The sequence below is a fragment of the Rhinopithecus bieti genome, unplaced genomic scaffold (assembly GCF_001698545.2).
Source record: "Rhinopithecus bieti isolate Rb0 unplaced genomic scaffold, ASM169854v2 scaffold_27306, whole genome shotgun sequence".
Taxonomy (NCBI): Eukaryota; Metazoa; Chordata; class Mammalia; order Primates; family Cercopithecidae; genus Rhinopithecus; species Rhinopithecus bieti.
The window spans coordinates 1,754,849-1,770,182 of record NW_016812395.1 but is presented as its reverse complement, the minus strand read 5'-3'; the positions used below and the strand labels follow the sequence as shown (position 1 = coordinate 1,770,182).

General features: G+C 41.9%; 1 protein-coding gene across 1 annotated transcript in view; it reads left to right on the top strand.

Moving 5' to 3' along the window:
- The window catches only part of ADHFE1 (alcohol dehydrogenase iron containing 1), a 42,276-nt gene that overhangs the window by 12,031 nt on the left and 14,911 nt on the right, over nt 1-15,334 (top strand). Inside the window, 9 exon segments of the mRNA XM_017896326.1 lie at nt 93-247; nt 710-849; nt 852-905; nt 2,754-2,831; nt 6,704-6,809; nt 9,722-9,874; nt 11,852-11,950; nt 14,651-14,729; nt 14,904-15,000. Of these exon segments, the coding sequence (XP_017751815.1) occupies nt 93-247; nt 710-849; nt 852-905; nt 2,754-2,831; nt 6,704-6,809; nt 9,722-9,874; nt 11,852-11,950; nt 14,651-14,729; nt 14,904-15,000 (961 nt within the window).

Below are 15,334 nucleotides of genomic sequence, written 5' to 3'. Positions count from 1 at the left end.
GTCCTCTATTTTTAAAAATGTACAATGTGAGTTTGCCAGAAGAGTCTATTGCAGTTCTAGTGCAGTTGAACCTAACATAGGTTTTCTTGTAGGACCTACAAAACATGGGTGCTAAAAATGTGTGCTTGATGACAGACAAGAACCTTTCCCAGCTCCCTCCTGTGCAAGTAGCTATGGATTCCCTAGTGAAGAATGGCATCCCCTTTACAGTTTATGATAATGTGAGAGTGGAACCAACGGATGCAAGGTATTCTCGTATTGTTGTTATTGTTTCTTTACTTTAAGCAGAAGCTAACTGTTGATTAAAACTTGCCCCCAGCCTGGCGCAGTGGCTCATGCCTGTAACCCCAACACTTTGGGAGGCCAAAGCAGGCAGTTTGCTTGAGGTCGGGAGTTCAAGACAAGTCTGGCCAACATTGTGAAACCCTGTCTCTACTAAAAATACAAAAATTAGCCAGGCATAGTGACTGGCACTTGTAATCCCAGCTACTCGGGAAGCGGAGGTGGAAGAATCACTTGAACCCAGGAGGCATAGGTTGCAGTGAGTCAAGATCGTGCTACTGCACTGCAACTTGGGCGACAGAGTGAGACTCTCTCAAAAAAAAAAAAAAAACAAAAAAAAACACAAAACTTACTGCAAGCCTTAGTTAATGACATGGCAATTTATTTCTGAAAATATAATGTAATGATTTTATTTTCCCTTTCCAAGCTTCATGGAAGCTATTGAGTTTGCCCAAAAGGGAGCTTTTGATGCCTATGTTGCTGTCGGTGGCGGCTCTACCATGGACACCTGTAAGGCTGCTAATCTGTATGCATCCAGCCCTCATTCTGATTTCCTAGATTATGTCAGTGCCCCATTGGCAAGGGAAAGCCTGTGTCTGTGCCTCTTAAGCCTCTGATTGCAGGTAAAGACTGTTTATTTCTTTGTTTTATTTTGCAGTTAGCAAAAGGTCTTAAGAAAGAGGCAAGCCAGTCCTTTTAACATATACATTTCTAAAGCTTTCTGGTTTGTTCATTTCAAATCAATGCCTTGTTTGGAGACCAATCAATCATTCATTTTAAAATTCTGATCTTCGTTATTGTATAGATAAAGACAATTTGGGTCAGTGGAAGGAAAGTTTGCAGATTTAAGCTATGGGGTCACCACGTGGAAAAGGGGAAGGTCATCACTGACATATGATGAGATCCCTCTGTCAGCAGCTTTGTCCTCTAAACTGCTCTCTGTTTTGTTCTGTTTTGCCAGCCACTGCAGAGTTTAAGGAGAACATTAGCTGTTAATTTTCTGGTGTTGACTCAACCCTTTCTTCTACATAATGGCTCTTCAGCTGACCTCAGGCTTTGTCTGTTCCCTGGGACATGTGGCCAGCATGGCCCATCACTCTGGGTGACATCTGCTCTGTGGCTACCCAGGGCACAGACATACAAATCCAAATCAGAAAAGCTCATTTGTTCCACAGGGGACCTTGAGATTTTCTGGTCTTTTCTTCTCTGCCATTTTATGGCTGCTAGCATATTACTATTTAAAGTTTTATAGCTAACATGCACTAGCTGGTAACTGGGACATATCCTCAGTTTAAAGTTTTGCCCTTTCTTCTCCCCTCTCCTGCCCATTGTGAAGAGGCCTTGTGATGGGATGTGAGTAAGTCGATGGCAGATGAACTGCTGTGTTGTGAATGAGGGATCAGCAGGGAGCAGCATAATTGGTGTCTGGCAAATGGAACCCTCTGGTGAAACTGTGTCAGCATCACACAGAGGGGTGATTAGTAAAGTTTAGAAACTTGACAGAACCACAAAACCACGGAGCCCAGCAAAGGCAGAGCGTCACTGTGCTTGCTGCCAAGAGGGAATAAAGATGTCTTTTAGGGAGAGCAAATATGAGTTTTGTTACCAGAGGTGCCGGGCAGCCTGCATTGACCCAGCTGCAGCTGCTTAAGCTCTGGCCCCAAGGAGCCTGAAGTTCCCAGAGCTCACTGCTATTAATACAGCACAGTCATCACACATGTGCATGATTAACATACATATGTGTTAACAAAGACACAGAAATCATACGTGCATGTTAACACAGATACAGAGATCACATGCATATTAAACACACATGTATGTTAATACAGACAGACGCCATACATATTAACGCTCACATTTATGCAGAAGCAGGCAATATGCATATTAAACATGACCATGTTCATGCAGACACAGACATGCATATAAAACACACATGCATGCCAAACATGCACGTATGTTAATGCAGACATGGACATCATACATGCATGCTAACACAGATACAGAGGTCACACATACATATTAAATATACATACATATTAATATAGACACAGACATTATGCATATTAAACAACATAAACATTCATCCAGCAGTCATGATACATGTCAAACATACAAGTGCATTAATGCAGGCACAGACATCAATGTACATGCTAAACATACATGCATGCCAATATAGATACAGACCTCATGCATGCCTGTTAATGCAGATACAGACATCATACACATTGGACTTACATGCATGATAACACAGACACTGACATCCTACATGTTAGATTTACATACACGTTAATGCAGATATAGACATCATACATGTTAGGCTTCCATATATGTTAATTCATATACATCATGCAGACAAGAGGGTCAGCAAAGTTTCCTTCTCTAATTTTGTTCCTCAGTCCTAAGGCTGAATTAGGTATCTCCACTAACCTTTATTTAGATGCTTTATTAAAATTAATATTATTTTGTTCAAGTGCCAACTACCTCAGGAACCGGGAGTGAAACTACTGGGGTTGCCATTTTTGACTATGAACACTTGAAAGTAAAAACTGGTAAGAACTTTGCCCGTAATTTTGAATTATCTCTCTTACCTTTCAACTCCACACTCTTCTTTAAATCCTAATATTTAAAAATCAAGCAGTTATGATACAGTTAGNAAAAAAAAAAAAAAAAAAAAAAAAAACACACAAAACTTACTGCAAGCCTTAGTTAATGACATGGCAATTTATTTCTGAAAAATATAATGTAATGATTTTTATTTTCCCTTTCCAAGCTTCATGGAAGCTATTGAGTTTGCCCAAAAGGGAGCTTTTGATGCCTATGTTGCTGTCGGTGGCGGCTCTACCATGGACACCTGTAAGGCTGCTAATCTGTATGCATCCAGCCCTCATTCTGATTTCCTAGATTATGTCAGTGCCCCCATTGGCAAGGGAAAGCCTGTGTCTGTGCCTCTTAAGCCTCTGATTGCAGGTAAAGACTGTTTATTTCTTTGTTTTATTTTGCAGTTAGCAAAAGGTCTTAAGAAAGAGGCAAGCCAGTCCTTTTAACATATACATTTCTAAAGCTTTCTGGTTTGTTCATTTCAAATCAATGCCTTGTTTGGAGACCAATCAATCATTCATTTTAAAATTCTGATCTTCGTTATTGTATAGATAAAGACAATTTGGGTCAGTGGAAGGAAAGTTTGCAGATTTAAGCTATGGGGTCACCACGTGGAAAAGGGGGAAGGTCATCACTGACATATGATGAGATCCCTCTGTCAGCAGCTTTGTCCTCTAAACTGCTCTCTGTTTTGTTCTGTTTTGCCAGCCACTGCAGAGTTTAAGGAGAACATTAGCTGTTAATTTTCTGGTGTTGACTCAACCCTTTCTTCTACATAATGGCTCTTCAGCTGACCTCAGGCTTTGTCTGTTCCCTGGGACATGTGGCCAGCATGGCCCATCACTCTGGGTGACATCTGCTCTGTGGCTACCCAGGGCACAGACATACAAATCCAAATCAGAAAAGCTCATTTGTTCCACAGGGGACCTTGAGATTTTCTGGTCTTTTCTTCTCTGCCATTTTTATGGCTGCTAGCATATTACTATTTAAAGTTTTATAGCTAACATGCACTAGCTGGTAACTGGGACATATCCTCAGTTTAAAGTTTTGCCCTTTCTTCTCCCCTCTCCTGCCCATTGTGAAGAGGCCTTGTGATGGGATGTGAGTAAGTCGATGGCAGATGAACTGCTGTGTTGTGAATGAGGGATCAGCAGGGAGCAGCATAATTGGTGTCTGGCAAATGGAACCCTCTGGTGAAACTGTGTCAGCATCACACAGAGGGGTGATTAGTAAAGTTTAGAAACTTGACAGAACCACAAAACCACGGAGCCCAGCAAAGGCAGAGCGTCACTGTGCTTGCTGCCAAGAGGGAATAAAGATGTCTTTTAGGGAGAGCAAATATGAGTTTTGTTACCAGAGGTGCCGGGCAGCCTGCATTGACCCAGCTGCAGCTGCTTAAGCTCTGGCCCCCAAGGAGCCTGAAGTTCCCAGAGCTCACTGCTATTAATACAGCACAGTCATCACACATGTGCATGATTAACATACATATGTGTTAACAAAGACACAGAAATCATACGTGCATGTTAACACAGATACAGAGATCACATGCATATTAAACACACATGTATGTTAATACAGACAGACGCCATACATATTAACGCTCACATTTATGCAGAAGCAGGCAATATGCATATTAAACATGACCATGTTCATGCAGACACAGACATGCATATAAAACACACATGCATGCCAAACATGCACGTATGTTAATGCAGACATGGACATCATACATGCATGCTAACACAGATACAGAGGTCACACATACATATTAAATATACATACATATTAATATAGACACAGACATTATGCATATTAAACAACATAAACATTCATCCAGCAGTCATGATACATGTCAAACATACAAGTGCATTAATGCAGGCACAGACATCAATGTACATGCTAAACATACATGCATGCCAATATAGATACAGACCTCATGCATGCCTGTTAATGCAGATACAGACATCATACACATTGGACTTACATGCATGATAACACAGACACTGACATCCTACATGTTAGATTTACATACACGTTAATGCAGATATAGACATCATACATGTTAGGCTTCCATATATGTTAATTCATATACATCATGCAGACAAGAGGGTCAGCAAAGTTTCCTTCTCTAATTTTGTTCCTCAGTCCTAAGGCTGAATTAGGTATCTCCACTAACCTTTATTTAGATGCTTTATTAAAATTAATATTATTTTGTTCAAGTGCCAACTACCTCAGGAACCGGGAGTGAAACTACTGGGGTTGCCATTTTGACTATGAACACTTGAAAGTAAAACTGGTAAGAACTTTGCCCGTAATTTTGAATTATCTCTCTTACCTTTCAACTCCACACTCTTCTTTAAATCCTAATATTTAAAAATCAAGCAGTTATGATACAGTTAGAATAAGCCCCAATGTTCTATAGCAGAGTAAGGTGATGATAGTCAGCAACAATGTGTTGTATATTTCAGAGTAGCTAGAAGAGAGGACTTGAAATGTTCCCCAAAAGTACTCAGAGTGATGAATATCCCACATAACCTGACTTGATCATCACACATTCTATGTATGTAACCAATACTCACATGTACCCTATAAATATGTTAAATATTTTGTATCAAGTTTAAAAAGAAAGGAAAAAAATCAAGGAGTCAAGGAAAGGGTATGTATATATACACATTTTCTTTCCTTTTCCAAGTACATATAAAAATATGAAACAATGTAATAAACTTCTTTTTGAGAATTACCACTGAAAGCATATTGAAATGCCATGAATCTTAATTGGCTATTCTCTGTCCAAGTTAGTGACTGTATATCAATGATAAATGACTGTTTCCTTTCTCTGATGTATTTTTTCCATTTAAAATCAACTTTATTGAGATGTGATTTTTATATAATAAAATGCACACATTTTAAGAATCTGGTTTGATGAACCTTGACAAACATATATGCTCATGTAACCACCGCCCCAATCAAGATACAAAACATTTCCATCACTCCAGAAAGTTTCCTCATGCTACGTCCCAGCAATCCCTCCAGTCCTTTTTACAGGTAACCTCTGTTCTGCTTTCTGTCGTCTTAGTCATTTTTATGCTGTCTTCTCTGTCGTGGACTCTTGGATAATGTGGTAGAAATGTCTCTCTTTTTAGTCTGGCTCAATATCCTACTTTCAGATCTTTGTAGCAGAATAAATTGACATTTAACTGCACATTTTTAGTAACTTTTCTTTTTAAAATTAAATTGCACTATCCTTTGACATTTCGTACGTTGACAATGATAATGGCCAACACTTACATTCTACCTCACAGTTTCTAAAGACTTTTACCTAATATTCTCCATTTGATCCCTACAACAGCTCAATGAGAGCTGGAGGCCCTGTGCTATTATAGTCTAATCTTATAGAGAACTCAGAGAGTCTAAGTGACTTGCCCAAAGACACAAAGTAAGTTGAAGAGCGAGGACCAGTGGTGTACTAGTAAACTGGCTCTCTGGAATTTAATAATAAACAAGTAAACCCTGACTTGTAGTGTTGGCCCATTTCTGTGGTGTAAATACGCTCACCATGGCCAATGACATCACTCATCCAGGAGTTGGAAAGAGATGCATGCACGTGGCCCTTGGAAACCAGGAGGAGCCAGCTCCAGCACACCACTGAAAACCCCAGGCTTCTGATTCTAAATCACTTTCCACTGCTCCTTGCTGCCTCACGACATGAAAATGAACCTTTTCTCATATTTTTATTTTTAGGGTGATTTATTATCCCGAAGTCATTTGCCTTCTAACATGATGCCCATGGCTTCAGCCTCTACTGAAAATCCTTATGTTTTAGGCATCGCTTCGAGAGCCATCAAACCCACACTGGGACTGATTGATCCTCTGCACACCCTCCACATGCCTGCCCGAGTGGTCGCCAATAGTGGCTTTGATGTGCTTTGGTAAGTGCTGGTGCTGCCTGGAGGGGCTTTTTTAGTACTGAGTCTATGGATAGTATTTTGTTGCTCAAAGCACATGCTAAGTATTCATTGATTAGCACCCCACAACACCCCCAACTTTGGCTGTCATTGCCCCCTGTCCTAAATCAAAACATTCAAGCTTTAGAGGTTGGTGACTAGGTGACATCTGGTGTGGGCCACAAACCTGCTCTTCAGGATGGACCCCCCCCAGCCACAACCAGGGCCATAAGGATGCCGCTAAGGGGGCAGTTGGAGCTGGTGTGTGGTGTCTCAGGGACACACCAGCTACCTTTATGGCCTCACTGACTAGGCAATGCCCAAGGCTTCATGTCATGGAAGAGGGCAGGGAACATAGCTAACGCCTCCAGAGCACCCCCAGACCATGTACATTGTGTTAGCACCTCACATACATCGCCACTTCACTGCAGCTCTGTGTGATACAGGACCTTTGTTTTATTGAACAAGAAAAGTGGGTTTGAGATGTTTACTGACCTGCCCATAGTCTTACTGTATGTTCCCTCGGCTTCAGCTGTGTTGTGCCGATGGCCCCCTAATCAGTATTTCTATCACAGACCTTGCTCCTGAGCTCCAGGCCTCATAAAGTCTCCACAGGCACTTCACATTCAGCATGTGCCAAATGACTCTCATTCATCTATGTGCACGTGCACATTTTTTTCACATTTTAACACCTCCGAAATCAGGACATATCTTAAAATGTGTGGAGTCACAGTATGTTTTCATCCTCAGTGGTACGTATTTTAAAAACAGTGCAGGCTGGGCACAGTGGCTCACACCTGTATTCCCAGCACTTTCGGAGGCCAAGGTAGGAGGATCACTTGAGGCCAGGAGTTTGAGACCAACCTGGGCAACAAAGTGACACCTCGTCTCCACAAAAAAAATTTTTTACAAATTAATCGAGCGTGGTGGCACATGCCTGCACATCCCTGTACAGTGACTGTCACATCCTAAGTACTTGTATACTGCTTGTCACACGAGCGGGAGGTGACAGAGTCAGAACTCACATCCAGGTCCCTCAGGGCCACATTCTGCTTCCCTCACTATGTTATGCTGCCTGCCAAGAGACTGTAGAAAATTGTGTCTAACTCCATTCTGGTCAATATTGTCAGAACTTTGATGAGCTGTCTCCTAATAACATGGAAATGAGGGGAATGAGATTATCCTTCCTAACTGTAAAGTGCATAATAAATACATCGCGACCCAAAGCAGTCACCCTTAAGTGGGTAACTCACAGGTCCAAAGACTTCACTGTCAATCAAAGTGGGGAGTGGGCTCAGAAGGCAGGAGAATAATGGCAGTTGCTCTTTCAAGTACTGCCCAAAGGAAAGAACACCTGGCCCGAGGAATCTGCCCTTAAGGCCCAGTGGCCTATTCTGAAGGTAGACAAGCCATGTATTAAATCTTCCAGATAACTCTCCTCATTAGGACTCCATGGACTTCTGATCATAAAGTGGCCATCCTACGGCTTGACTGTAGGGAGAGAAGGTGCCATCCTGAATGCTCAGATGTCTGCTCAACAGTTACGTTTCTTGTCATAAAGTATTAAGCTGACTTCCAGGCTTTACACATAGTTTCTGTGAGCTCAGCTCAGTGAGTCTACCCCTGAGAAACAAATCTGCACTTGGATTTGGGATCTAGATACAGTCTAGATGTGCTGCAAGACAGAGGAAACACTCTGACTACAGTGGCCTCACCGGCCACCCCAACTTCCCCATGTGGACACCTCATTCTTGCATTATTCATACATTCCCTGCTTAGAACCACAAGACCTTCATATCCATCGACAAACTAATTTCCAAAACATTTTCTAATGATTTGTCCAAAAAACATTATCTGCTTCTCGTATGTAGAAGAGAGTAATTCCTCCATTCTAGGGAAAATGAAAGTTATACTTCGTGCAAAACATGGTGTCATCTCCCTTCACAGTCAAGTGAAAAGAGAGTGTCCCAGAAACACTACAGAGGCCTCCATGGGGAATTATACTGAAAACTATAATTCATGCAAACCATAGTTCATGTTACACTGTGTTTCCAGTGCATCACTGATCTAGACGGTGATGTCTGTTCTCTTCTGCAGTTGATGAGCTAGAAGCCATGGCAGACCAGCAGGTGGAGGCAGCTTTGAAGCTTAGTTCTTGAAATAGCAAACTCTGAGTTTAGGGTACATGAGAGAAAAAGATCTGCTTTTTCTTCAGGCCAAGAATTAATAATAATAGTGAACACTAAGGTATACAATGTGCCAGGCAGTATTCTAAATACTTTACATGTGTCAACTCATCAAATTTTCACAGCCACATCACTAACCAGTACTATTATTTATCCCTGTCTTAGAGGCACAAGAAGGATACTGCCTCACACCAGGTCCACAGCAGAAATATCTAGCTCCAGGATTGACATCTGGGCAGCTGACCCCAAAGTCTCTGTTCTCACTCATTACGCTGTAATTTTCATAGGAGTCTGGTGTAGCTATGACCCACCTTTGGTAATATGGCATTTGATCAATGCAAGGTATAAAATGGTAACTATCTTCCACAAGGAAGTCATTTTTTAGATTCAGTGCTTTTTTGTGGCTCAAATATGTAATTCAACACCATAAAAATGTATTGACACTAGAAAAGGTCCATATGTAATCTTATACATACTGTTCAAAAATACTGTAATGCTGTTAATGTAAACTCAACTGTGTTAATTTATATTATAAGTAATGGCTGTTGTAGGCAAGAGGTGGGCTGGTAGAATGTACTGTGATCATCAGTGTTAGGTAATATATCCACCGTGGGTTGAGTGCCAAACAGCTCTGAGACAGTTTGTCATCTAAATGGAGGGAAGGAGGAAGACCACGCTTTCCATCTGTGTATTTTCAATATTTCTTGTTAGCCATGCCCTGGAGTCATACACTGCCCTGCCCTACCACCTGCGGAGCCCCTGCCCTTCAAATCCCATCACACGGCCTGCGTACCAGGGCAGCAACCCAATCAGCGACATTTGGGCTATCCACGCACTGCGGATCGTGGCTAAGTATCTGAAGAGGTATGTCACCCCAAAGGGGATAGAAATAGAAGAGGAGGCCCACATTCTGCCAGCATGTGAAACATGACATGCCTGAGCCTGAAATATCCTGAGCAGGTCTGTTCACCAGAAAAGCAGTCAGTGGATGTGCAGAAGCCCCAGACACCAGCAGCCTCTGGGGGGACCCAAGGGACAGGCAGATGAAAACTGGGTCCTTCAGTTCCTAAAAGGCAAAGACAGCCAGGGGACAAACTAGGAGCCAAGCTAGGATGAGGGGCAGTGTCCTTTGAGATTTGGCTCCCCAGGACAGAAATGAGACCCACGCTGGCCGATGTTGGCTATGCCCATCCAGGCCCCATCTGAAGACACACAGAATCCATCCATTGAGTTAACTCAAATGAACTAAACTTAAGAAATAAATGTGGGCTGGGCACAATGACTCATATCAGTAATCCCAGCACTTTGGGAGGCCAAGGCAGGAGGATGGCTGCCTTGAGTTTGAGGTTGCAGTTAGCTATGATTGCACCACTGCACTGCAGCCTGGGTGACAGAGCAAGACCCTGTCTCAATTTAAAAAAGAAAAGAAAATAGTAGAGACTGCTGTCCCAGGAGATATAAAAGGCAGAAAATGTAAAAAGATCCCTAAGAGACTGTGAAAGATTTATGAATATAAGTATATACATACATGTATAGCCATAGGCTACAGGAGAGCAAACAGCAATCAGCTCCTGAGAGAGCAAAGATATACTTAGGATGAAGGCTGATACCTGAGATATTAGGACATACTCAAAATCGGACTCACTTTTGTATTTATACGTAATGGACAGAACAGCCGCAGGTAGGCTAGGCCTAGACATGAGCACAATGCTTCCTCTGGCCTTAAGCTAGAAGCTCCACTGATAAAGGAGCCTTGGAATTGCATTTTGTTGCAGAGCAGCAGGAAGGAACCCAGTACTATTTCAGGTCTGTGGGGGACTTCCAGGACAGCACAGCAGCACTTGACTAGGTCCAAGCAGACACGCATCATGCGGAGCCAGTTTGTTTGACAGGGACAGAGGCTTGGCAGTGGCACAGCGGTGGGAGATAAGGAGAGACAGACAGAGGAAAGGCTGAAAACTCCATCATCTGCTACTTCACCTTGTCATTGGGGGAATAAGGAACTAACATGGGGTTTCGGAAAGAAGGCAGGAACACCCAACCATTCCACGTGAAAGGACCATTTCAAATGAAAGGAGAAGAAAAGGCTGTGCATTTTTATTTTGGAACAGGAACTCTTACACAAGGCAAAATTGCAAAAAAGCCCACATAAAAAGTAGGTTCCCTTGACAGTCTTCAGGCTTCTTCCCTGGGGCAAGGTTTTAGCAGTGAATGCAGGAAGGCTATGCACAATCAGAAAGGAGCTTTTGAGAATTTACTTTTCCAAAGTGGCAGTGGGGACACCCAGAGCAAGCTAAGGCTCATTCAACAATAACATCCACTTCCACAATAATGTTAGCATAGAGGCGCAGCAACCACAGAGACCAAGAGGCCCCCAGTGGGTCCAATGGGAGGCAGTGTCTCAGAGAGAAAGAGCGCTGGCCTGGCCGGCAGGTAGCCCCGGGCATCTGAGAATGTTTACATCCCTTCACAGGGCCGTCAACAGCACTGACAAATGAAGAAGAAGAATGAGTCTCAGGGCACCTCCCTGGAGTGGCCCTCGCCATCCAGGGAGCAGCGTGTTGCTTCCCCCAGCGCTTTTACATCACATGAGCAGCTGACAGCGTATTTATTATGCTTTTGCTGAAACAGTTGATGAGAAAATATGTTTCCCTTCAGTTTTCATTTAGAAGACAAGGCATCGTTTGAATAACTTGCATAATTTTTCTTCCTACCTAGTAGCATTTCTTTTTTTTTTTTTTTTTTTTTTTTTGCCCCCATATCTTTCCCTAAGGCAGCTCCTTATTGTGTAGGAATTGCCAGTGTTGACATGTTATTGTTAGGTGTTTATATCATTCACAGGGCTGTCAGAAATCCCGATGATCTTGAAGCAAGGTCTCATATGCACTTGGCAAGTGCTTTTGCTGGCATCGGCTTTGGAAATGCTGGTGTTCATCTGTGGTGAGCAAATCTGAGATTTCATTTCTTTACTCAAGCTATTGCTTTAAAATTTTTTTAATGTTTATAATTCAGGACAGGTGGTGAAATTTAAATATGCTATAGAAGGGAAGAATTTAACTTTATATTCCTCCTAAACAAGTATTCTTTTTTTCTTTTGCTGTTTTTTCATACCAGGAAACTAAATGGATTTAAATTGAATGTGGATTTCCTAATGTATTCCTTTTATTCTTAAATTGTATTCTTATGTATTCTTTTTCTTTTTTTCTTTTTTCCACCACCAGCTAAATTAGAAACCTAAATGTATTTTTAAATTGAATGTGGTTTACTGGGTTTTTTAATAACATATTTTTAAGTTATAATTCACATACTATATACAATTCACCCATTTAAAATGTACAGAACATTAGTTTCTAATATATTCACAAAGTTATGCCACCATCACCACAATCAATTTTAGAACATCTTATCACCCCAAAAAGAAATCCCATACCTCCTAGCTGTCATCCACCAAGCCCCCCACCTTCCCCAATACTTAGCAACTACCAATTTACTTTCTTTTTCTTTTCTTTTTTCTTTCTTTTTTTTTTTTTTTTTTTGAGACAGAGTCTCACTCTGTTGTCCAGGATGGAGTGCAGTGGCGCAGTCTTGGCTCGCTGCAACCTCCACCTCCCAGGTTCAAGCAATTCTTCTGCCTCAGCCTCCTGATTAGCTGGGATTACAGATGTGCACCACCATGCCCAGCTAATTTTTTAATATTTTTAAAGGAGAGATGGGGTTTCACCATGTTGGCCTGGATGGTCTCAAACTCCTGACCTTAGTTATCCTCCCGCCTCCACCTCTCAAAGTGCTGGGATTACAGGCATGAGCCACCACACCCAGCCTACTTTCTATCTCTGTAGACTTCCCCATTCTAGACATTTCATGTAAATGGAATCATAGAATGTGTGGTCTTTTGTATCTAGCTTGTTTCTTCTCTATGGACATAGATTTTCCTTTCTCTTGTTATATATGTAGGAGCGGAATTGCTGGGTCATATGGTAATTCTGTGTTTAAATTTTGAGATACTGACAGACTGTTTTCCAGGGCATCTGTGCTGCTTTACATTCCCACCTGCAGTGGGTGAAGGTTCTGATTTCTCCACATACTCACCATGTGTTGTGGATTTTTTTAAACTTAAATGTAGGATGTTTCCCCCAATCTCTCACAAAAGAAAGGGATCAGAATGCTTGTCAATAGCCCAGAATTAATCTCTTTGATTGAAACTTTATTGGTATGTTGCTTTAAATTTGAAAATCACTGAACTTTGAAAATTAAGAATAGGCCTTTGCTAGGGTGAGCGCAAGGAATGATCAGCCTCTAATGATATACCACTGATGGGAGCATAAATTGGCAACACCTTTCCAAAAAGTAAGTGAGCAAAATGTGCCCAGAGCCTGAAAAATATTTATGCCCCTTGGCCCACCAATTCACTTCTAGGAATCTAGCCTGAAGAAATACCCATGGCTGGGCGCGGTGGCTCATAACTGTAATACCAATTCTTTGGGAGGCCGAGTTGGGTGGTTCCCTTGAACTGAACCCAGGAGTTCAAGACCAACCTGGACAACATGGTGAAACCCCATCTCTACAAAAGAAATTACAAAAATTAGCCAGGTGTGGTGGTACGTGCCTGTAGTCCCAGCTACCCAAACACCTGTAGTCTCAGCCATCCTGAGGAGGGAGGATCGCTTAAGCCAGGGAGGTCGAGGCAGCAGTGAGCCAGGATTGCACCACTCCATCCCGGGCAACAGAGTGAGACTCTGTCTCAAAAAAACTCAAACAACAAAAACAACAAAAAACTATAATATTTTCCTATTTGTTCATCAATATTTCAGGAGGATATAAAAATTTTTTCACTGAGCATGGTGGCTGGATCCTTGCTCACTTGAACCCAGGAAGTCAAGGTTGCATTGAGCTATGATCACACCATTGCACTTTAACCTGGGTGACAGATTGAGATACCATCACAAAAAAAAAGAAAGAAAGAAAAGAAAAAGAATTTTCAGTAAAACAAAACCATGATGCCTTTTCTTGATGTCAACTAAATCTAAACAAATCCTTAGGGTAGAATTCAGGCCAGAGAAATCAGTCAAACCAGAACTGATTAACATAGCCTGTGAGGCTAGAATAATCATTTCTGATTGGACTCCATGAGTATGTAACATTTGAAGGGATCTGTCAGTTACTGGCGGGGCAGATCACTGATGGGTCAAGCTTGCACGTCATCAAATACAGCACATCCTGACTCACAAAATTCCCCTGACATCATCTGGGAGCACACTGCCAAGGAGCTGCCAGGAAAAAACAGAAAACACATACCCAGAGCTTATTACAGAAACTTCAAAGTGAATTCCCCAGTCTTTGAGATTGTAATGTTAATTAATGTGTTCAGGGAGTTACTTCTGGATCAATACTTTTTAATGTCATACAATTCCATAAGCATTTGAATTTGACCATTTTCAGAGGTTTTGTTAATGAGTGCACTACATACATGTCCTAGACATTGTAATATATCCTTATATCCAAGAAAACAGAACATATCACTTTTTCAGGTAATGATACTGTCTAGAGACTGTGACAGGCATCCCCATAAGAGTATCTTTCTATTGTTGACTTGAATATTGATAACTGTGTATCAACATAAGGATTTTCTTTCTTTTCTAGCCATGGAATGTCTTACCCAATTTCAGGTTTAGTGAAGACGTATAAAGCAAAGGATTACAATGTGGATCACCCACTGGTGGTAAAATCATAAGAATAAATTATTTAATTAAATATTATAATCCTCCCAGTTTCCATAAATATATTTGCCAATTCTCGCCTGCTCAGAATATGGGGTAAAGTAACTTAATATCTAGAATACACAGGGAAGAACAGCTTTGTCATCTGCCGGTCACTGTGTTTCGTTTCTCCCCAGCCCCATGGCCTTTCTGTGGTGCTCACATCCCCAGCGGTGTTCACTTTCACAGCCCAGATGTTTCCAGAGCGACACCTGGAGACAGCAGAAATACTGGGTATGAACCATTACTCAAAATTCTGTGACTGGCCAGGCATGGTGGCTCCCACCTGTAATCCCAGCATTTTGGGAGGCTGAGGTGGGTGGATCACTTGAGCCCAGGAGTTCGAGACCAGCCTGGGCAACATGGCAAAACCCCATCTCTACAAAAAAAAAAAAAAAAAAATTAGCAGGGCATGGTACTGCAAGCCTATAGTCCCAGCCACTCAGGAGACTGAGGTGGGAGAATCACCTGAGCCCAGGAAGTTGAGGCTGCAGTGAGCTGTTATCATGCCACTGCACTCCAGCCTGGGAGACAGAGTGAGACTCCCTCTCAAAAAACAAACAAAAAC